The 24,447-nt window shown below is 37.8% G+C and overlaps 1 protein-coding gene across 8 annotated transcripts in view; it reads left to right on the top strand.

The window, feature by feature from the left end:
- Nf1 (neurofibromin 1) overlaps positions 1–24,447 on the top strand; it is a 246,953-nt gene that overhangs the window by 54,325 nt on the left and 168,181 nt on the right. For all 8 annotated transcript variants that reach the window (XM_038324993.2, XM_038324990.2, XM_038324991.2 and 5 more), the window contains exons 6-11: positions 12,124–12,191; positions 12,416–12,491; positions 13,187–13,344; positions 17,560–17,733; positions 18,160–18,282; positions 18,741–18,815. In XM_038324993.2, coding sequence (XP_038180921.1) covers positions 12,124–12,191; positions 12,416–12,491; positions 13,187–13,344; positions 17,560–17,733; positions 18,160–18,282; positions 18,741–18,815 — 674 coding nt within the window. The remainder of the gene's footprint in view (positions 1–12,123; positions 12,192–12,415; positions 12,492–13,186; positions 13,345–17,559; positions 17,734–18,159; positions 18,283–18,740; positions 18,816–24,447) is intronic.

Here is a 24,447-nt window from a genome sequence, read left to right as displayed (position 1 = left end):
CAATTAAAAAAAAAAACAGAAAAAGACTATTATTCTATACGTGTATGTGAGGACTTGTATGTTATAATCCTGTTGTGGAGGTCAGAGATCCACTTTGTAGAGTTGATTGTCTCCTTCCACCTTGGGTTCAGTGAATTGAGCTCTAGCAGACGTGTGTGGCAAGTGCTTTTAGACTGAACGCTGTTGGCAGCCCTTCTTTGTTTTCTTAACATTTGGCTTTCTAGGATGTATTTGTGTAGGGACAATAATGTAAAATTCTGTTCTATCAATATTCTTTGATCAGATTTATTATTTGCCTTTCTTTATCATGTAGAACCTATACTTAAAATTGTGTGCATACAAAAGTGTGTTCCTAGAAATGGTATTGTGAGGGAAGAATGAGATTTTAAGAGAGGTGGAAAATGAGTTACTGACTACATAAAATAAGAAAGGTGAAGAGAGGACTTATTGGGGGAGAAATAGGAAGGTAGTAATGAGAACACATGCATGAAGATGACAGATGGCATGTTGAAAATCATTACTTGTATGCTAACCCTAAAGATTAATTTTAAAAAAATTTATGGGGCTGGAAAAATAACCAAAAAAAGAAAGAAAAACACGCTATGATGTAGTTCAGTAGTAGAATGCTTATATAACATGAACAAAGCTGTGGGTTTGATCCCTAACTGTACCAAAAAAATGATTTCAGATATTATTGAAAAATCAAGAAGTTATTTAATTAGTTTTATTCATACTGTGCCTTGCCTTCTCAGTTAAACCTGTTTGGAAACTCACTTAGTCACAGATATGCCCAGACCCAGTCATGTTGACAGTGAAGATTAGCCATCATAGTGACATTTTGGAAATAAATCTAGTCCAAGTTATTCATGAGTAAGGGTTTGGTTAAAATAATAGTTTTTTTTAGTGATACCTAAATCATGATAAGTAGTTGAGATGGTCTCCATGTCCAAATAAGATAAAAATAAGAGTAGAGAAGAATGATTTAATTTATATTGAGACTACTTACTCCTGTTTCTAAGAAGGATTTCATCTTTATTATTTTTATATGTATGTGTGTGTATCTATATGCATATTTGTGTGTGTGCTGTGGACTGCGGAAGAGGGTGTTGGATTTCCTGGAGCTGGAGTTACAGGCTGTTGTGAGCTGCCATTTGTAGGTTCTGCGAAGCAGACTCAGGTCCATACAAACCAACTTGCATCCTAGCCACTGAGCCATATTTCTCCCGTTGAATGCACTTCCCTGTAAGCATAGATTTAGAATAGATGCAGATAAGTGTATAAAATATGAAGCTAGTGTTAACTAGGCTTTTGAAAGTTAGCTGTAAGGGCTGGACAGTTGTTTAGCAGTTAAGAACAATTATTGCTCTCATAGAGGACCTTGGTTTGGTTCCCAACACCCACATGGTGGCTAATCCATCTGTAATTTCCAATTACATGAATTCCAATGTCTACTTATGACTTCTTCAGGCACCAGGCATGTTTGTGATGCACTTTCATGCATAAAAAGCAAATAAAAAAAGTTAGCTCTAGATGACAATAGCAAAAGAATTGGAAAATTTCTGTGGTTAATAATTACAGTAATAGTATGTTTTAAATTCACTTCAAGATTTATTTTAGAAACTGCATGTAATAAGCCATATTATTTTCTGGAGATTGAGAGGTTAATAAAATTTTGAACATGTCCTTAAGAAGTTTAAGCTTTGAGTGCCATGTTTTCTCTGGAAACCATTCTGTAGTGAGGATTAGCAGAGGATTATGTGACATAAGCTTCTGTCACGGTATTGAGGATATGTGGGTGTGGTAGAAGTCTCCATAGGATGAGTGATATGGGAGTCAATGTTATAGTTATTTTGGAGGTATAATAATACTTGGTTAGGATATGTAGCATTAACAATAAATTTAAATACATAAAATTATGTGTAGGAATCCCAAAATATTATAGAGCATTTAGTTAAAGCAGAAAAGAGAAAGAACTAGAGGCAGGCGGATCTCTGTGAGTTCGGGGCCAGCCTGGTCTACAAGAGCTAGTTCCAGGACAGGCTCCAAAGCTACAGAGAAACCCTGTCTTGGGGGGCGGGGGGAGAAAAGAGAAAGGATTGATGACAGAAAAGAATGGCCAACTAATTGATAAATGGAGCTTTAGGTCTACAGAGTCTCAGGTGCCAGTAAGATATCCAATAAGGAATTAAAGCTCATGGCTGGGGAAGTAGCTCAGTTGGTAGAGTGCTTGCCTGCTTTCCCTAAAGCCTGGATTCAATCCCCGGCACCATGTAAACTGCTTGATAGTGCATGCCTGCAGTCCCAGCACTTCAGGGGTAGAAGCAAGAGGATTAGAAGTTCAACTATATAAGGAATTAGCTAGAGGTTAGCCTGAGATACATGAAACTCTTGTCTCAATAAAAAAAAAAATACCACGCAAATTGTAGAGTGGAAGTAATTAAGTATACACACATTGGGATTGAGACTCGGTTATTGTACACATTGATAGTATTTTAAGGGTAAAATGATGAAGGAAGATGAATGGACTAAGGAGAGAAGTGAAGAAGTAATGCCATCGATTTCATGCCAAGGACTAGGAGTAAAGAAAAAAACCGATTTGGAGAACAAGTTTGTTCCCCATTTGTATTTGTATTTCCCCACCCTCATCTGTATTTTCAGAAAAAGAAATCATAGTTAAAGAGATAAAAAGACAGAGAAACCCTGTCTCGAAAAACCAAAAAAAAAGAGAGATAAAAAGATAAGTATAAGAGGTGTATGTATGTGTGTGTGTTTGTGTGTATATACATATATATTTATATAAAAGAGGTATATACTTATAAAAGTATAAGTATAAAAAGACTCATTTCTATTTTAGAAACATTCTGTGTAAATGTAGAACCTGGTATCCCTTCTTTAAAAGTCCTTGGGCAATGTTTTGCTGGCTTTGCTTTGGGATTTTTACGGTAGAGTGGTTTGTAGAAGAGTCGTCTTTTCCAGATAAAATGTTCTTTTTTAGATGTGGACAATAAATTTATAAAAGATGAGTTTAAAATGTATCCATAGTATTTATATGGAGATACAGGTAATCTTGTACTGAAAATGCAGTCCTGAGAGTGCCTGGAGCCTCTTCTGAGTGCACTGTCATTCAAGGATAATGCATAGCTGGCAACTGGGGGCTTCCTCTGATGTGACCAGTTGTGACCTTCACTTGCCTGAAACATCTCAAGTACTTTAAATACTAGGTGTCTAGAGAAGGGAAGAAGGGTACTCTGGAAATGAAGAATGTGAAAGGATAGTTGGAAAGAAAGATGAACCATACAGAAGAGATCATACAGCTCAGCTGTGCAGCTCCCCTCTTTTTGTAGCCTGTTGACTTAAGTACATCAGATTCCCAAAGTGGCCAGGAAGAAGTCTGAGCTTCCAGTTCAATGGAATGTATGTTGTGCCTTAGATAGAAGCCCCTCACCCCCCCCCCCCCCCAAAAAAAAAAAACAAGCTATTAGGCCAACAGACTTCAGATCATTGAACAGAAAGCAAAAACTTGCCTAGTGGGAAATATCACTCTAGGACTGATACTGAGTGGAACCATTTTGATTTCTACCCCTTCATTCCTGGATCAGTGAATCCTGGCTATGGGAAAAACTGTGCCACACATTGGATGCAGATTCAAAGCATATATTGCCACTGGAGCAACCTTCCCCTAGCCCTCCAGGTAATGTCACCTGATTACCATCATAACTGGGTCTTGCAAAAGCTGTTCACTATTCTATCAAACCAGCTGCTTCAGGATGTAGAGGACATACTAAGACCAGCGAATTCCATGAACATCAGCCCACTATTAGATTTCTCTGGTTGTTAACTGATTTCCTTGGTTAGAAGCAGTTCTGTGTGGAACACCATGATGGTAAATAAGATAGTCTGTAAGTCCATGGATGGTAGTATTGGCAGAAGCAATACATGCTGGAAAGGTAAACTCATAATCAGAATAAGTATCTATTCTAGTAAGGACAAAGCATTGCCCTTTCTATGGAAGAGCTTGTCTAGTGTTATCAGCCACCAAGTCTCCGGCTGGTCACCTGGGGGGGGACTCAGGCCATATCTGGGGATCAGTGTTGGTCTCTGCTGCTAGCAGATCTGGCACTCAGCAACGATTGTAATCACAGCAGCCTTGGTAAGTCCATGTTGTCAGGCCCATGTATAACCTCCTTTTTCGCCACCATGGCTACTTTGTTAATGGACCTATTGGACAGTAACAGAGAGGGTTGGAGAAAGATGCCGACTGTTCACAGAATGGGTCATCCTTTCTACTTCATGATTGAACTCCCACTCTCCTGAAGTCACCTTTTGATGAGCATTTGCATGGGACACAAGTATCTTCAAATCTTTTGTCCATTTAGAGAGATCCGTCTACAGACTTCTTCCCGGTTGTCTTTCTCACTAACTTTTAAATCATGGTTCTTCCAAGTCCCTGACCATCCAGCTGATCCATTGGTACAGCCCATGTGTTAGAAAGCAATCATACACCTGGCCATTTTTCATTCCAAGCAAAATGTACAATCATATGTACTGTTTCAACTTCTCCTCACATTGAAGATTTCTCCTCATTGGTATCTTTTGTGGTTATACCAGAAAGGGGTTATGCAGCAGCTGTCCATACCCAGATGGTGCCTAGATAATGTGTAGAAAGAACCATCAATAAACCAGGCCCTAAACTTTCCTTCCTCAGTCAGCTGATCATTGAGAACACCCCATGAGGTTATAGGTGCATGGTTGGAAGCAGAAGCCATTGTAATAGGAGTAGAAACCATAGCATTCGACAACTTGATGTATCTTGCTTGTGACCTCAGGACCTAATTGGACCTGACCACAATATATACCACTCTCATTTGATAATATATTAATGCACATCCTACTTTATGGGTAGTAATCAGTAATGTTCAGCTTGTAATCGGCTCATAATAGGTAGCTCAGATAACATGATAACTTGGTGGTCTATTCAAGAGTAGTCTCTTAATGGGAGGATAATTGTCTACAGATGACAGATTCTTGCTCACAAATCACAAAGGTCTCTTCTGTGATTCATCTAGAGGAGTCTACCAATGGCTCCAAACTAGCACTGTCACCTTAAGTACCATTGGGTCTGCTGGATCATATGGTCCAACTGTAGAGTAGCCTGCATAGCAGCCTTGACCTGTTGAAGAAACTTCTTTTGTTCTAGGCTCCACTCAAAGCTAGCAGCTTTTTGAGTTACTTGATATATGAGCCAGAATAACAAAACAAAGTGAGGAATATGCTACTTCCAGAAACCAAATAGGCCCACTAAGCTTTGTGTGTCTTTATTGTTGGTGGGAAGGCTCACCTTGTCCTTTACAATAACTTATCCTTCGCCTTAGTTGGAATGTTTCTGTACATCTCTTCCCACTGGACTTCTAGAAATTTTCCTGAGGTTAAAGAACTTGAATTTTAGTTGGATTTATTTACCATTCTCCAGTATGCATAAGTGTTACCAACAAGTCCAAAGTGGTTGCTGCTTCCTGCTCACTTGCTTCAGTCAGCATAATGTCATTTATATAGTGTATCAGTGTGATATTTTCTGAAGAGATGCTCAATATCCCTTCAAACTAAGTTATGACACAGGAGTGGATAGTTAGTATATCCTTGAGGTAAAACTATAAAGGTATGTACTACTTACCCTGCCAGCTGAAAACAAATTGCTTCTGGCTGTTCTTATGGACAGGTACTGAGAGAAGGGATTTGCTTGACTCAAAGCTGAATACTATGTACTAGGATGTGTGTTAATCCATTTAAGTAAGGGCATCACATCTGGTACAGCAGCTGCAATTTGAGTCACTCCTTAATTAAGTTTGTGATAGTCAGCTGTCATTGTCTATGATCCATCTGTCTTCTGCAGGGAACCAGTGTGGAAATTCTGCCAACTTCTAAGTATATCTATACCAGTTATATATTCCCCCCTTATTGTTTTTTGTTGTTGTTGTTTTGATTTTTGAGACAAGGTTTCTCTGGAGTTTTTGGTGCTTGTCCTGGAGCTAGCTAGCTCTTGTAGACCAGGCTGGCCTCGAACTCACGGAGATCCACCTGCCTCTGCCTCTCAAGTGCTGAGATTAAAGGCGTGTGCCACCACTGCCTGGCCAGTTATATATTCTTGAACTGAGGAAGTAACCACAGGATGAGTTTGGGGACCCACTTGACCTCTGTGAGTTGGACTAAAGCCAAAATTAAGCACCGAAGACTCATACTTTAACTGGAGGACCACAGTGCTATTTGAGGTCTCCTGGAATCAGTGTCAGTTTAGAACCAGTATCCGGTAGACCTTGGAAAGTCGATTGTTTCCTTTTCTTCAGGGTACAGTCACCCATGTAAAAGGTCATAGGTCCATTAGGAAAGGATGAGAGAAAGGGTAACAGTAAAACTTCTAAGTATTTTAGCAAGGTCCTCAGGGGGACCTGGCCTTCTCATTCATGGGCTTCTGGGTCGTCAGACCAACTGAAATCTGGAAACTGGTTCATAGGCTGAGATTCCCTCTTTTTTTTTGTTTGTTTGTTTGAGAATTTTTCTGCTTACACAGATGTACAATAAACACATAGTAGGCTTCTTATCTAATTCATTCCTGGAAATATCATGACTAGCCAGTACCAAAAGTTCCATAGGAGTCATGCCATCATAAATGCCACTTTGTCTGTGCTGCTTATTATGAAAATATGTTCTTGCTTTTGGCAATTCAGTACTGCTGCTACCTGGCTCCTTCTACTATGGGGGCCCAATTAAGCCCTCACATTTAACTTTTCCAAGTTAATAATAAAATAGGAGCATCAGTGTTTCCAACTCTAAGGTTTGGCGCAAGGAAAAGAGCTATGATGAAGATTTCAAATTGCTTATTCCCCCCTTATAATTTTATGTTTTATAGGATTAGTGAAAGGCTGTCTTCTGGGCCTTCCCATTGTGGAGGATTAGGTTTTATATGGTACACCACTATTGCAATTTCCAAGCCCTAAAATCTCTTCATCAGTGCTAAGCCAAGGGACACCAGGTATCCCCAGTTTTTATTTTCAGTGATTGTCTTGTGCCAAGTGCTTCAATCAGCCAGTCAAACTTCTGACACCTTTTTTAAACCATGAAAATTTCAATATTACACTTAGGACTTTCACTCAGTGGGTCCATATCGATAAGCTCAGCTTGATCCAGTTTTATGTTCCTTCCTCCATTATTTTACATCATTAAAAATCTATTCTCATAATATTCTTCAGACTTCTGTTTGAATCAATTAAACTCTCTAGTGGTGTAGCACACCTTATGAATTTCACCTCTAGGAGCCTGCTTAGGCTTGATTCTACTTGTATTTTGTAGGCTACTTTTGGTGGGCACTGAGGGACTTTAGTATTGTCTTGCCTTCTTAAGGGAAAGTCACAGCTAGTTGGTAGACAAGGATTAATTTCCTCAGGCAAAGGTGTTGGGGTAGCTGGCCCAATCCCTGCGTTCAGGGGCGTGGCTGCCCCAGCGGAGCAGCCCCCCTTAAATAGGATCGGGGCGCCGGAAGGAGCCCCGTTTTACTCTCCCCCGCGTACCTTCTGCTCCGCTGGACCCTTGGTTCTGTAAGTTCCCTTATCTCCCCTTGTATTAAAAACAGATTAATTATAAAAGGACTACCGTGGTTATTTTCCTAAACCCTATAACCGCTGGTACCTTTGCCGGTACACAAAGGTACCGAAGAAAATACTGCAAGGGATGGGGTGCATCCTCCACTAGGAGTGGGGAGACTACTTTCTCAGGTGAGATAAACCCTTCAAAATATGAGGCTTCTGAGTCCTGTGCTTTGCTTCTCCATTTTGAATCTCCAAGAGTCCTACACTTCTCCATCTCAAGTTCAGGAGGATCCCACCACTTCCAGTCAGTGCCTTCAGGTTCTAATATTAGTACAGAATTACTGTAGAAACAGGAAGATGCACTTACTAGTAGGAGTGAGGCAAGCAGGCAAAAAGCAAAAGGTTTCTTCTTCCATGTCCTTTTATGCAGGCTGTCATCAGAAGATGTGGCCTAGATTTAGGGTGGCTCTTCCCACATCAAGTGATCCTATCAGGAAAACCCTTTACAGGTGTACCCAATTACTTGGATTTTTGTCGATTCCAGTTGGAGTCAAGTTGACAACCAAGATTAGCCAGCATACTACCTAAGTTTCTGACTTAAACTGTCAGAAACACAGATTGGAGAAAAGGTACCCCTTTAACAAATGGTGCTGGGGAAACTGGATTTTTATATGTGGAATGAAAGTAAGTCCACATCCCTTGCATTGTACAACAGTAAATTCAGTATATCAAAACCTTAATGTAAAAAGACGGCGTAAGGGCTGGAGAGATGGGTCAGCAGTTAAGAGCACTGACTGCTCTTTGAGAGGTTCTGAGTTCTCAGAAACCACACGGTGGCTCACACCCATTAATAATGAGATCTGGTGCCCTCATCTGGCATATAGACATACTATACACATAATAAGTACATCTTAAAAAAAGACATAAATAAAGCATTTCAGTAAATAGGCATAGACAAGAATTTCCTGAAAAGAGCTATAGCATAGGAAACAATACCAAGATTTGACAAATAGAATCACACACCAAGCATAGGACGCAGTCACTCGATTGAAAAAGACCATTTATAGATTTGGAGGAAAACATTGCCAGCCTCACATCTGGCTGGGAATTGATATTTATGATATATAATGAACCTGTTAAAATTAAACTCTTAAGACCATTCAGTCTATAGATAGACTTATGAACTGAATAGATAGTCTCCATTAATTGGAGTACAGATGACCAGTAGATACTTGGAAAAAGTGTTCAACATTCTTAAAAATCAGGGAAATGTAAATTAAAACTGCTTTCAGAGATTTTTTTCACCTCAGTTGAAATGGCTCTTGAGAAAACAAATGCTGGTGAGGATGTGCTACAAGAGGAGCCGTAGTCGCGCTTTTGTGAATGGAAATTTACCGCTACTGTGGAAATCAGTGGGGGGGGGGGGTTATTCAGAAATCCAGTAATAGCCCTTATGACTTAGATACACTACTATATTGCATAGCCCAGAAATACAGGTACATCCACTTTTACTGCCGCACTATTTACAGTGGCCAGGAAGTGATACCAGGCTGAATGTCCATCAAGAAAAGAATGGATACAAAAAATGTGGTACAGTGAGTGGTGGTGGATACAACAGTGGGCATTTGTGTGGCATTGGGAGGGAAAGCTGGGAAGGATGGTGGTAAGGCCAAGGCCAAGTTAATTTCTTGCTCCTAGAGAGCTGGGCAATTTATTTCCTTGTGAGCCACATTCACAGGCAGCCATGGATAGGTAGGTGCTGCTGCTGTTATACACAGTGCTGAGATTCTGGAGAACCTCACCCCCAAGGCATTAGAGTTGGCAGCTTCAAGGATCTCACTAGGAAGTGTATCTCTCAGCGTCACTTGCAGCTTGCAGGCTGTGGTGAGGAGTCGGATTCACTTATCAAGGCTAGGGTAGTCTGATCCCTTACATCCGCAAATCTCAAATTGCAAAGAAATGCCAGCAGAAAACTGCCTACGAGGGTTATTTTAACCAGCTTCCTTCCTTCCCATTGTTCCGTAACTGGAACAGAAGATAACTGTAACAGATGAGAACGTGGAATTTTAAAAAATAGTTAAATGGAAAAGTATAGATAATCACTGTAGCCATGATGAAAGAAACATTTGTATGTTCTTTGACTCAGAGTTTGGTGAAGTGCCTTTTCATATGGCGACTGTTGTGTGTTGATTGGTCATATTTCTCCTTTTTTTTAATCAAAAAAACGAATTAGTAGTAGCATTTCATTTGTGTTTTAATAAATAAAGCTTGCCCGAGGATCAGAATAGTAAAACAGCCACACTGGCCAGAGTTACAGACCAGGCAGTGATGACACACACCTTTAATCCCAGTAGCCACACTAGTTTGCCATAGAAACCAGGAGGTAGTGGTGCACGCCCTTAACTCCAGAATCAGAGAGGATTATAAAATGGGAGGAGATAGCTCTCAGTCTCATTTTGAGATTCCTGGAGTCAGGATAGCTATTTTGAACTGAGGTAGAGGTAAGAGCCAGTCTACTTTGCTTTTCTGACCTTTAGGTTGAACCTCAATTTCTGTCTGTGAATTTTTATTAATCGTGCTTCATAACATCAATGAATCATGTTTTATTACACACACACATATCAGAATTTTATGCAGCTATAAAGAAAAATACAGTCATGACATTTGCAGGAAAATGGATAGAACTAGAAATCATTGTTAAGTTAAATAAGCCTGACTCAGACAAGCAAATCATGTTTCTTTCCTATATGGAACCTAGATTTAAGGGGGTAAGTTTGTATGTAGGAGGTTACAAAGTGGATCATGATGGGGTGAAGAAGTGGATCTTAAGAGGGAGAAACAGAGGTTAATGAAATACAGCATGAAAGCAGAAGGGTGGATTGCTTGGTTTGGAAAAAGGGAGCCTACTAGGAGGCAGGGAACATGGAGGTAGGGTAGGGATAGTGATGGAGAGCTACATAGAATGACAAATATTCATAAAGTGCCGTAATGATGCCCATTTCTTTGCATGATACCTTAAGATTAAGAAAAGGATCAAAAATAAAGTATAATCTAGTTTAAATAGGTTAGCAGACTTAAAACTGCCCTGCTAGACAGTGATGAGCAAGGACATAACACAGACGGTCAGTGTGCTATGTTCAGTGGACAGTTTTTCTGAAAATCTGCTCTGCAGATCTTATCAAGAGTCCTTACAAACTATTTGTCTCCTAGATAATTGCCTACCCTGAAGAAAATAATAATGTGGAAAATCTTTATATAAGTACACTTGTTTACCAGTGCTACTTATAATACTGGAATACTAAAATTTACTTAGATGTGCAACTGGAAAACATTCCTTCCTCTCTCATTCATTTTTTCTTTCCTCTTCCTTTTTTTCTTTCAAGATTTGTTATGTGTGTGTCTGTGTGCATAATCTGCTATGCCCTCAGAGACCAGAAGAGTGTGTTGGATCCTGTGAAGCTGAAGTTGCATATGGTGTGATGTGGGTGCTGGGAACTGTGCTCAGGTCCTCTGGAACAGCAGCCAGTGTTCTTGATCGCCAAACCACCTCTCCAGCCCCTGTAGTTTTTTCTTTTCCTTTTTCTTCTGAGCTTCTCTGTGTAGCCCTGACTGTCCTGTAACTTACTATGCAGACCAGGCTATCCTCAAACTCGGAGATCCTCGTGCTTCTGGCTCCTGGATGCTACGATTAAAGATATTGCCACCATGACTGGCTTCTATTTTTTTAATTATACTTAAAAATAAGATTATTTTTATTTTACGGGGGTTTGCCTACATGTGTCTGTGTAGCTTGTGAGTGTCTGCTGTCTGGTGCCTGCAGAGACCAGAAGAAGGTGCCTGAGCCACCATGTGGGTGATGGTGTCAACCCCGGTGGCCTGGAAGAGTGTCTGGTGCACTCAGCCACCGAGCCATCTTTCCATCTCCATGTTTTGTTTTGTTTGTTTTTGTTTTTTGGTGTGTGTGTGTGTATGTGTGATTTTTCGAGACAGAGTTTCTCTGTAGCTTTGGAGCCTGTCCTGGAACTAGCTCTTGTAGACCAGGCTGGCCTCGAACTCACAGAGATCCACCTGCCTCTGCCTCCCAAGTGCTGGGATTAAAGGCATGCGCCACAGCCGCCTGGCCCATTCCCATGTTTTATGTTTTGTTTTGTTTTTTTTGTAAACATTAAAAAAATAGAGCAAAGGTAAAACCTGAAGTTCAAGGCATGTTTGCTTTTTACTTTTTTCTGTCTTTATCAATGTAGCTCATGAGTTTGGAGTTTATATTAATTTTACTGTTAAATTGCTTATTAATAATATTGGTGGTTCATGTCTTTGATCCCAGCACTCAGGAGGCAGAGGCAGGTGGATCTCTGTGAGTTCAAGGCCAGCCTGGTCTATAGGGCGAGTTCCAGGACAGGCTCCAAAGCTATAGAAAAACCCTGTCTCAAAAAAATCTGAAAAAAAAAAGAAGCAAAATAGTATATATAATTATTTTATAATAGTTCTCATTTGTATTTGTGTTAAATAATTGAGAGTTAATAAAAAATTTTTTTCCCTCCAGAAACAGCATTTAAATTTAAAGCCCTGAAGAAGGTGGCGCAGTTAGCAGTCATAAACAGCCTAGAAAAGGTAAGCCACAGCCTCCTGCACACCCAGGTCTGGTGTCAGGTACAAAGTGTGCTGTGTTTATACCTTGATATAGGAAAGTCAGATCTCGTGTGGTAGTTTTACATTGCCATGGTGGAAAGAATGCAGTACAGTATTTTTATGAAGAAAGTTTAGATTCTGTGCTATTTAATATATTGGAAATACTGACTGATCTCATATAAAAACACATATTTTGTTACTCCTAGGCCTTTTGGAACTGGGTAGAAAACTATCCGGATGAATTTACAAAGCTATACCAAATTCCGCAGACTGATCTGGCTGGTAAGCCGAGTGACTGTGTGTGGGGTGAGAGGTGCGTGTGTCTTTGTTAAGCTCTTAGAGGTAAAACATGCTGCTTTTTGCTTACTTTGTTTTAAAAGTGGCTTTTCTATCTTTTATTGTCAGCTGTCCCTCAAATAGGAGTTACGGTTGTTCTCTCCTATTTCTGTATTATTTCCAGTCCTTTCCCCTGGGAGCAAGTAGATAAGTTTTAAATAAAGCTCTAGTCCTTCATGTGTGATTGAATATTGATAGCTCTCTCATAGCACATGTGTGTGTGTGTGTGTGTGTGTGTGTGTGTGTGTGTGTACACTTTATATTTAGGTAGGTATATCTGAGGAGGAAATACTATTTTTATTTTTGAATGCTATTTTTATTTTTGAATAAGATTTTTGGGGGGATACCTGCATAGGAGAGAATAGAAACTTCTGGGGAGCGGGGAATTCTTTTGTGAAGCTGCCAATTTTTGTTCCTTTTATAAGACCCTAATAGTGTGACAAAATATAAAGCCATTCTAAAATGTGGACTTTTCTAGGATGGGTCAAGTTAGCCTTTCTCACACAATCTCTTAAAACTGTGATCTTTAGGTTTTTTGTTTACTTGTTTGTCTTGTTTTTTTTTATAATTCTGGATTTGAATTTAATGCCAAGGATTTTCTTATCTAATAAGATCATTTAATATTTGTATTTCTTACATAGAGTGTGCAGAAAAGCTGTTTGACTTGGTGGATGGTTTTGCTGAAAGCACCAAACGTAAAGCAGCAGTTTGGCCTCTCCAAATCATTCTCCTCATTTTGTGTCCAGAAATAATCCAGGATATATCCAAAGAGGGGTTTGATGAGAACAACATAAATAAGGTGAGGAGGGCAAAGTGAATGGCCGTCATTTTCTGATGGGAAGCAGCTGTTTGACTCAAGGTGTACATTTTAGTTCTAGCGATTGTAGGTCGAGCAGTTGGCTGACCTTAGCAAAGTCATGGTCACAAGTCAGTGTATTTATTTATTTATTTATTTATTTATTTATTTATTTATTTATTTATTTTTCCGAGACAGGGTTTCTCTGTAGCTTTGGAGCCTGTCCTGGAACTAGCTCTTATAGACCAGGCTGGAAGTCAGTGTATTTAAATGGATGAATAATATGTTCAGTGTCTGAAGGCTCTGAACTCTGTTTTTTTTTTTTTTAGTACTGAGTGATATTAAACTGATCATTTTTGTTAATTAAACTTGTACTCTGCTTTATTCATCATTACAATATATTTAGAATTTATAATTTAACTTTATATTTATGTGTATAAATTGAATATGGCTGACTATTTACAAATAAATTATATCGCAAACAATGCATTTTCTAAAGCTTTACGACGATTTTTGGAAATATATATGTTTGTTTTTAGAAATATATATTTTATATGCTTTTTCATTGTGAAATATTTTTATCCTAACAATTTTATATCTGCAAAATTAATGAAAATTCAGAAGTTTCCCTCTTTCCTATGGGCTAAAATAACCTAATTAAACAAAAATCTTATATAATCATTAGATTTTAGTGTTCCCAAGTTTCCTTTGACTTTTGCTTATTAGCATTAATTCAAAAAACAGGCACTAGCCAGACAGTGGTGCATGCTTTTAATGCCAGCTAGGGAGTCAGTGGCAGGCAAATCTCTGAGTTTGAGGCCAGCCTAGTCTACAAGAGCTGGTTCCAGGACAGCCAGGGCTGTTACACAGAGAAGTCCTGTCTCAAAACAAAACAAAAACAATAAACAAAAATCCCCCAAACAAAAAAAAAAAAACAAAAAAACCCAGGATTTGAGAGACAGTTCATTGGTTAAGACTTTCTGCTCTTCCAGGGGACCTGGGTTCAGCTTCCAGCATCCACATTAGGAGTAACTCTTGTAACTGCAGACCCAAGGGATTTAACACCTCTTCCTGGCCTCTATGGCCACACACATACATGACTGTCATTCACATACACATCTACACAAAAATTCTTTAAAAACAAAAAACAAAAAAACAGCACTAATAAGGGCCAAAGAAACTGTTCAGACACTTCCCACCAAGGCTGATAACCTGAATTGGATCCCAGATCCCACATGGTAGAAGAAGAGAATTGACTCCTACAGGTTGTCTTCTGACCCCTACAGAAATGCCCTGGCGCATTCTGACACATACATAAAATAAATAGGTGTAAAAAGGAAAAAAAAAAACCAGTAAATTAAAACAAAGAAAATTGCACTGTATATTTCACAGACAAATTTTTACACTCACTGAAAAAAGTCACTTTTCTCATTTTTCTCTTCTTTTTTTTCTTCATTTTTTTTTATTTATTTTTTCAATATAGAGTATCTTCTCAATATGTAGCTCTGACTGTCCTGGACCTCCCTGTAGACTAAGCTGTCCTCAGACTCAAAGAGTTCTACCTGCCTCTGCCTCTTGAGTGCTGGGATTAAAGGTGTGCACCATTATGTCTGGCTTTCACCCTCAGTTTTAAGCTGGCTAGTTACAGTTATATCTAGACCTAAACTATATAGCAATCCATAATTAAATTGACACATTGATTACCTTTTCCATTGTCTTTTGTGTGTATTTCTCTATGTAGGCTTTGTCTTTAAATTTTTTTCCTTTTTTTTTATAAAGATTTTCATCTTAAAATTCTCTGATCAATTAAGAATGCTTGTTTGTCTTTAAGAGGACCCAGGTTCCCAGAACCCACATAGCAGCTCACAACCACTTGTAGCTTCAATTTGGGGGACTCTGACAGCCCTCTTCTACCTGACCTCTAAGGGCACCAGGCATGCACATGGTGAGGTACATGCAAGCTAAACACTTATACATATAAATTAAATAATCTGAAAAAAAATATTTTAAGCTGCTACTGGGCTTGGCTTGTGGGTTTTTTCTGCCCTCGAGATTGCCCTGTTTTTGATCTGTCTTTATTTGGCTTTGGAATCAAGATACCTGCTAGCTTCACAGGCCTGAGTAGGGTTTTCTTCCCCCTTGTTTTTGATATAAATTGCCCTTGAAAGTTTGATCCTCTTGCCTCAGCTTTCCAAGTGTCTGGAATTTACAAGTGTGGCAGCGTAATGGCCTCATACATTGAAGTAGGAAGTATTCCTTTCTCTTTAAGTTTTGGAAGTAGTTGAGAAGGATTGGTGCTAAATTTTAAAATGTTTGATAGAATTTACAAAATGAACATAGGATTCTGGATTTTTCTTTGTAAAGAAGTCCTTTTTATTACTGATTTTTTAAAAAAATATTTCTGTTAATGCTTTCTGTTTCTTCATGGCTTAGGTTTGCTAGACCATGTACTTATAGGAATTTGTTATTTCATTTTTATTTATTGGTATATAATTTTTATAATATAGTCTTTTTTTCAAAATCTGTAATGTCACCACATTTAGTTTTTACTTGAGTAATTTCAGTTTGCATGCATGCACAAGTGCTCTCTGTCTGCATGTGCATGGTGTATGCACACGTATGATGGGTGCCACACATTCATGGTGGCCTGTTTATCTCTCTGATTCTTACTTGCTTGAGCTGGCTTCTCACAGAACCTAGAACTGACTGATGGTAGTCAATAAGCCCCAACAACTTTCTTGGAGTGGCCATGTTCATCTTTTTAAATGGTTCTGGGATCTGGACACAGGTCCTTCTGCTTGTACAGCAAGTGCTTTTGCCATCTCTCCAGCTCACCTCCACCCCCGCCTAAAATCTACCCAAAAAACTTGTAAATTTTGTTGACTTTTTAAAAAAATCAACTTTTGTGGCTTTTTTTCCCCTCCACTGCTATTGTATGTTTTGTTAAATTCATCTCTTCTCCAATATTTATTATCCCTGCCATGTGCTTCTTCTGGGCTTAGCTTCCTTTTCTTTTTCCAGTCCTGTGAGTTACTGATTTGAGAGCTTTTTTATTTTCATGGGTTTGTTTTATTCAGCATGGCCCTTGCATGATGCCTTACCTTATTTTACCTGAAGGTGTTTCTAGTTTCCTTCTTCTGATTTTTTTTTTTAATTCACTATCTGCTGAGACTTTGTTGAGTTTTTACATATTTGTGAATTTTCTAGTTTTCCATATGCTTCTGGTTTCCAGTTTGTACTCCCCTTTACTAGAAATGACAGGTTAATTTTAACCTCTTTCAACATATTAAGACTTGCTTATTGGCCTAAATGTGACTCATTTTGAAATATGTGCACTTAAGAATATGTATTCTTCTGGTTTTGGATAAGTTTAGCTTTTGAAATGTTAGTTTTGAAGATCTATCTGGTGATGAGGTGGAAACCTGAGGTTTTCATCTAGCAGAAAAACCAAGGAAAGAAATTTGTAAGGTACAAAGAGGGAATTGAAGTCACAAAAATGTATTTTTAGATGCTGGAGAGGTGGCTTGGTCTTTTAAGATCACTTGCTGCTCTTGCAGAGTACCCAGGTTTGACCCTGTCCTGAACAGTTCAGAACACATCACAAAATCAGCACATAAGTGACTGAAAACTCCCAGTGGACATTGTCATCATCAGAAGAGGTCTTTGATCCATTTTGAATATACTCTTGGTTTTTCGAGACAGGGTTTCCCTGTAGTTTCTAGAGCCTGTCCTGGAGCTAGCTCTTGTAGACCAGGCTGGCCTCGAACTCAGAGATCCGCCTGCCTCTGCCTCCCGAGTGCTGGGATTAAAGGCGTGCGCCACCACCGCCCGGCTTGAATATACTCTTGAGTAGTAGAAAAGAATGAAACAAGTTGATATATACCACAACCACGACCGTCATATATTCAAACGTCAAAGATAACATCAAAAGGAAGATAAGATAAAACCTACTCTAATGTTGAGTAATGTATAGGAAGGAATGTTTCTTTTATCCTTATAGAAAGTCAACCGAGAAAGTAGAGAAAAGTGTTTTGTGTTTATGTTCTTTTTTAACTTGAGAAAGATTAAGTGATGACTCCTTAAATATGAAATGAAAGTCAAATGTAAACCATTGTTTTTATAGTTTGAATTTTAGATGTTGATAATTTGCTACTTTGTTAGATAAATCTATAATAGTACAAACTAGATTTCTTGTCTTCCTAAATTTAAATTCTGTAGAAACTGTTTCTGGACAGCTTACGAAAAGCACTTGCCGGCCATGGAGGAAGCAGGCAGCTGACTGAGAGCGCTGCCATTGCTTGCGTCAAGTTGTGTAAAGCGAGCACTTACATCAACTGGGAAGATAACTCTGTCATTTTCCTACTGGTTCAGTCCATGGTTGTTGATCTTAAGGTAATATGCTCTTCTTTCCCCCTCTATAGACTTTAAGTAAATTAAGTGGATAAACTTCTAGTCTGAGTATTCTGCTAAAGATAATTTCTAACTCTAAATTTAAGGTAACTTTGAGGATAAGTTCAAAGGAACTGCTTTTTTTGTTATTGTGCTCATTAGATTGAGAACATGAAGAATGATATGCAGTTTCCTTAATATATACATACGTGGGTCTTAATGTAGAAATTTTACTTGGTAGTAATCATATGTGGTATAAGAAACCTTATCTGATATCGACTACCAGAAGTAACCAGTATTTTGTGCTTTTTCTGTCAACTAAAGTTTACTGTAATTGATGTGGATCATGTTGATTATGTTTATATACTTTGTTAAAGAAATACTTCATGACAATTTAAAGGCCACTGTTTTCTGTTGTGATTTTTATAGAACCTGCTTTTTAATCCAAGTAAACCATTCTCTAGAGGTAGTCAACCTGCAGATGTGGACCTCATGATTGACTGTCTTGTCTCTTGCTTTCGGATAAGCCCTCATAACAACCAACACTTTAAGGTAAGAAAATTGTTTTATTCAACCATGTTTATTGATGTGGTTATTCTTATAAAATGCAGAGACTATAAAGATGAACAGGTGTATTTTTATTAGTATTTCTTTAAAAAAACAGATTTTTGTTTTATTTTGTGTATCTGGATATTTTGCCTGCGTGTATGTTTGTGCACCATGTATGTGCTTGATGCGTTCAGAGACCAGAAGAGTCATTGTATCTTCTGGAACTAGAGTTACAGATAGTTGTGGGCTGCCATGTGGGTCCTGGGAATTGAACCTAGGTCCTCTGCAAGAGCAGTCAATGCTCCTAGCCTGTGAGATAGCTCTCTTGCCTCTTAGTATTATCTTTTAAATATTATATATTGATGCTAATTTGAAACTGTAAATTAATTTTATCAAAAATAATTTAAGTTTTTGCTGTTATTTTGTCCTTTTTGTGTTAATGATTTTTTCCCCCCTGGCAGATATGCCTGGCTCAGAATTCACCTTCTACATTTCACTATGTGTTGGTAAACTCACTCCACCGCATCATAACCAATGTAAGTCTATAAGATATTCTGCATTACTAAAAAAGTAATTTTTTTTTTTTTTGGTTTTGGATTATATATTTTTTCACTTTTTAAAAAAAAGATTTATTTATTTATTATGTTTACAGTGTTTTGCCTGATATCCCTGAAGGCTGGAAGAGGGCCCCAGATCTCATTACAGATGGTTCTGAGCCACCATGATGTGGTTGCTGGGAATTGAGCTCAGGACCTCTGGAAGAGCAGCCAGAGCTCTTAACCTCTGAGCCATCTCTTCAGCCCTTATTTTTCCGCTTTTAAGAAAGATGCTGGTTTTAGCACAAGTTCTTTACTTAGAAACTTATATAAAGCCATGAGTGTCTCTGAGGTGGATACCAGCATTTGATCTAGAGCTGCAGGTTTTATGCGTGGTCTCAGCATGAGGCTCTTACTGAGAGGGAAAAAGTTAATAGGCTTTTTTGGAGAGATTAAGCCTAAAAATTTCATTAAAGTTCAAAACCTGTTGACAGCAATGCCACTGAAAATACAGTTTAGTACTTTTATAGCAAACTATTTGTATGTTCTGACTTACTTCAAAGGAAGAATAATTATAACATAATTATTCTAGCCTAGTATGGCACATTTACAAATGGTTAAGTCTTATTTGATTATACCTGTTAATTATCCTTAATTAGAATAAAATGCTAACATTTTAAAAAGATGTATTCACAAGATGCAAAAGCATAGTAGAGAAAGTGAGTGAATTCTTTAGAGAGGTATTTGTGATATAAGTGTGTGAATTAAAAAGCAGACAGTAAAAACTTACTAGATATGGACTTTAGATTTTTAAAAATTCTGCTTCTTTTATAAACTATGTATTTGAATGTTCTATGATTTTTAATAGTTCTTTTATCCATTGAAAGATATGCTACATTTATGAACACATTGTTTACTTTGTTCCTGCCTTTCCCCCTTAAAGTCTTTGATCATTGATACCTTGGTATATTTGTCATATTTATAATTAAATTCCATTTTGTGACTCTTGCAAATTAAAAATAATCCACACTTCTTCATTTACCTTGGTTATATTGAATTAAACCAAATATTCCTCCCTACCACCCTTTTTTTGTTTTCTTTTTAAAAAGATATTCTTGCAGGGAAAAATGACTGTCGATAAAGTCACTTAGTGACACATTCGTTTTGCTTTGTGGAGTGCTAATACATTTCAGGACAGTAGTTCTCTGTTTTCAGCCTGGCTTTGTGCCTTGAAGGACATTTATCATTTTCTGCTCAATTCATGAAATGGCAACTATGCTGTATCTCCTGCATTATGAACAGCTAAGTGCTTGGGGGAACAATACTGCCTTCAGCTGAATATTGCTGACTTAAATTATGGGTAGACTTTATACTAAATATTATTAGTTCCATAGAGGATAGTCTAATGAATCTGAGTGTAGATGAAATATGTTTACAGGAAAAACTTAAAAATGCTGCACACTTGCCAGTGTAATGATTCAGACCATTGTCCTTCAAAGATGTAGTTTTAAAGTTAAAAATGAACAAACCAAAAAGATGGTTTCTCTATCCTATAAGTTTATATGTAATTCAAAAATAAGATGTTACTCCCTACTTTGATTCAAATGATAGAAAGTATTCCACTTATTAACTGAATAACTTTATAGAAATGGTTAAAACTTAATAAATCCACGTTTATAATATTTGAATAGTCTGTGATTAGTTACTTTAATTGTGAAATATTTTTGTCTATAATTGAATACATAGAGCACTTTCAAGCATGGACTTGGCAATGCTGTAAGTGGCTGAGCTGCTCTTTTCTGGGTTCCAAGCATGCCAGAGTGTTAGTCCCTTGCATGCCTCAATGTGCCTGGTGAAAATGTGTGCACTCTCTTTAAGGAGTGCTGCATGTGTGAAAGCAGAGTGTGTCTGCATCTGGGGACATTGTGTTTATAAAACTCCTATACTGATTGATCTTTAAATAATATACATTAGAAGCCGTTCAGTGGAATAGCTGTAAAAAACTCAAATAATGCTGGTGTCTTTTTGTTTATTTACTTTTTTTTTTTTTTGAGACAAGGTCTCACTATGTAGTGTTAGATGACCTGAAACACACTGTTGTAGACCCGGCTGGCCTTATACTCACAGAGACCCATCTATCTGGCTGTCTTCCAAATGCTGGGGTTAAAGGACTGAGCCACCACACTGGTCCTTCAAAGTGACTTTCAGGTTATACTTTAGTTATCTCATCTCTAGAGATTGATTGGTAAATTGTTTCTTATTGGCTAGCCTAACAAATACTGACTCTCAAGCACTTTTAAATATAAAGGACTATTTAAGAGAGTTGATATGCAAATTTATACAATCAAGTATTACAGAGTTTAACTGGAAATTTTTAGTAGGAAAATGTTTTTGTCTCTAGTCATGTGAATTCTTTCCTTGTTTCATGGAGTCCAGATTTTAGATTTATTCATGTATACTTTCTTTTTAAATGATTTAGTTCAGTATGCCTTCTGTGTTTTCCTTTTTCATGTCTCTTAATCCAATTGACAGTTTTTAAAATATTTGTGTTCCCTTCAAAGATAAAAGTTTTATTATTTTTCTGGGTTTATATAGAATTAGAACTGATGCTTGGAGTTTTATTTTGCCTCTGTGAGATGTCCTCATATATAATTTGTAAGTACAGTTTAGATATAAAACATTCCAGTTTCTTTTAGAAATTCTTAGTCGATTTATTTTTTGAATTTTGTTGCAGTGTAAGTTTTTAGCAGTTTCTAAAATGCTATTTATACTGTCACTTTAAAAAAATGATATGTACAAGAAAGAAACTACAGTTTTAAGATCAGTGTTTTAGACATTATCTGTATAAGTTTGTTTTGTTTGTTTATTGAGATGGGGTTTCTCTGTGTGGTTCTGGCTGTTCTGAAACTCTGTAGCTCAGACTGGCCTTGAACTCACAAAGATTCACCTCCTTCTGCCTGCCGGGGATTAAAGGTGTGGACCACTGCTACTGGCCTCCTGTGTAGGCTTTTTAAAGGTTAAATTAGATGTGCAGTTGGGAAATTAAGAAATAAACATGGAAGTGAACACGCTACATCTGGGATGTAGTTTTTTACAGATTTTTCCTTGTAGCATTTATTGTAGCTTTCTTATTAATACTTCATATATCGAAGACAATCTCCTTTCAAGAGATGGTTACAGAAATATTTCCAGGGTATTTTAAAATCATTTAAATAACCTCTTAGCTATATATATGTATATATGTGTATATATATATATAAAATTCACTTATATGAGTATATGTTGCAGGAGGGCCCGCTTGTTCGTCCTGGCAGCCCAGCTAGCTTAGCCCTGAAATAATCACACAGAAACTGTATTTACTAAATCACTGCTTGGCCTATTAGCTCTAGCTTCTTATTGGCTAACTCCTACATCTTAATTTAAACCATTTCTATTAATCTGTGTATCACCACAAGGTTGTGGTCTACCAGCAAAGTTTCAGCACGTCTGTCTCTGGCAGTGGATCATGGCCTCTTCCCTGACTCTGCCCTTCTTTCTCCCAGCATTCAGTCCAGTCCTCCCCGCCTACCTAAGTTCTGCCCTATCCACAGGCCAAGGCATTATTATTATTATTATTATTATTATTATTATTATTATTATTATTATTATTCATTAATGGTAATTGCAGCACACAGCAGGGACTCTCACATCATGTATAAGTAACTTTTTAAAATAAGTATTATTAAGGGGAAATGTCTATTTAAATTGACTAGTTTCAGAATGGACACACTTAGTAACTGATCAAAATACTAAACTTTTGTTTTAACTAACTCAATTGATATCTAATTTTAGTGCCTGTTTTATTTGACTGTGCATCCATTACTTTGAAATAAATGGATTAATTCCTTACTAAAAAAATTTACAAAATCATTAAATCTTAAGCCTGTAAGTTAATATATAGTGTATACTTACTATCATGGTACATTTTACAGGTATCAAAAATGCTTACACAGAGCTGGGTGTTGGTGGCACATGCCTTTAATCCCAGCATATGGGGGTAGCAGATGGATCTCTGTGAGTTCAAGGCCAGCCTAGTCTACAAGAGCTAGTTCCAGAACAGGTTCCAAATGCTTCAGAGAAACCCTGTCTTGAAACCCTAACCCCCCGCCCCCCCCAAAAAAATGCTTGCACAGTAAACTGGTTGTGGTGGCTTAGAATTTTAGCACTTAAGAGGCTGAGGCAGGAGAATAACAAATTCTAGACTAGTTTGGGCAACATATTTGTAAATGGAAACTGCATTTTTATTTCTTGGCTGCCCAGACCCAAATAATCATACAGAAACTATATTAATTACAACACTTGGCCAATGACCGAGGAGTATTTCTAGCTAGCTCTTACATCCCAAATTAAGCCATTTCTATGCATCTATGCATCTCCACCAAGTTGTGGCCTACCGGCAATGCTCTGGCATTTTTCTACACCTTCTGAACTCCGCCTTCTGTCTTCCTGAATTCAGTTTAATTTTCTTGTCTAGTTATATTATGCCGTGCCATAGGCCAAAGCAGTTGCTTTATTAATGGTAATAAAACACATTCATAGCATACACAGAGGAATCCCACATCATTTCGTCTTTTCTGTCTAAATAAAAGGAAGGTTTTAACTTTAACATAGTAATTTTACTTATAACAAAACAGCTATCAAGCAAGAATTACAGTTGCAACACTTAGTCTATTTTGACAGAATTAAAGAAATTACAGTGTTAAAAAAACAAACAGATGAAGCCAGGTGGTGGCGCACGCACGCCTTTAATCCCAGCACTGGGGAGGCAGAGGCAGGCGGATCTCTGTGAGTTTGAGGCCAGCCTGGTCTACAGAGCGAGTTCCATGACAGGCTTCAAAGCTACAGAGAAACCCTCTCTCAAAAAAACCAAACCAAAGCAAGCAAGCAAACAAACAAAAAATCCTGATGAAAATAACAACCAAAACTGAAAACAGCAGTTCCCTATTCCCCAATAATTTGTATAGGTTGTTTAAAAGGATGTCTGTCTCTTTAGTTTATTAATCTTTGGCACAATTTTATGCAGCATGTTGGAAGAAGTAGAAACTCATACTTTTTAAAAATTAAATCATTCAGCCTTTTGTTAGTTTAAGGTGATTTAAAAAACATAGAAATCCAGTGGCATTGATTGACTTGGGCATATCAGTGCCCAAAGTTGAGAAATGTGTTATCTAACTGTGGTTGTTAGTGTTACCACCTTTATCACATCAAGGATGAGCCTTTAGCATGCCCATGAAAGGTGGTCTTGACAATGCTAATACTGGTAGGAGGGGCCCTGTCTGCTGTTTGACACCATTTCCTAGGCAGTGGAGTAGACAAAGAAGTTGGGCACTAGAATGCATGTGTTCAACTTGCTCTTTGTTCCTGTTTATGGGCCATGGATTTGATGTGAGCATCTTTCTCGGACGCTGCTTCTGTGACTTTCTTGCCACTATAACCTGAAACTGTGAGATAAATAAACTCTTTAGCCCTTAAGTTGCTTTTGTCAGGATATTACATACAACATGAAGAGAGATGGAGACAGTGAACTATGTCAATTTGTAGGACTTAGCTAAGTTGAATAACTGAGAGACAGATAAACCATAAATCCTATTAT

Source organism: Arvicola amphibius, chromosome 4 (genome assembly GCF_903992535.2).
Source record: "Arvicola amphibius chromosome 4, mArvAmp1.2, whole genome shotgun sequence".
NCBI lineage: Eukaryota > Metazoa > Chordata > Mammalia > Rodentia > Cricetidae > Arvicola > Arvicola amphibius.
This window is presented reverse-complemented; position numbering and strand designations above follow the sequence as displayed.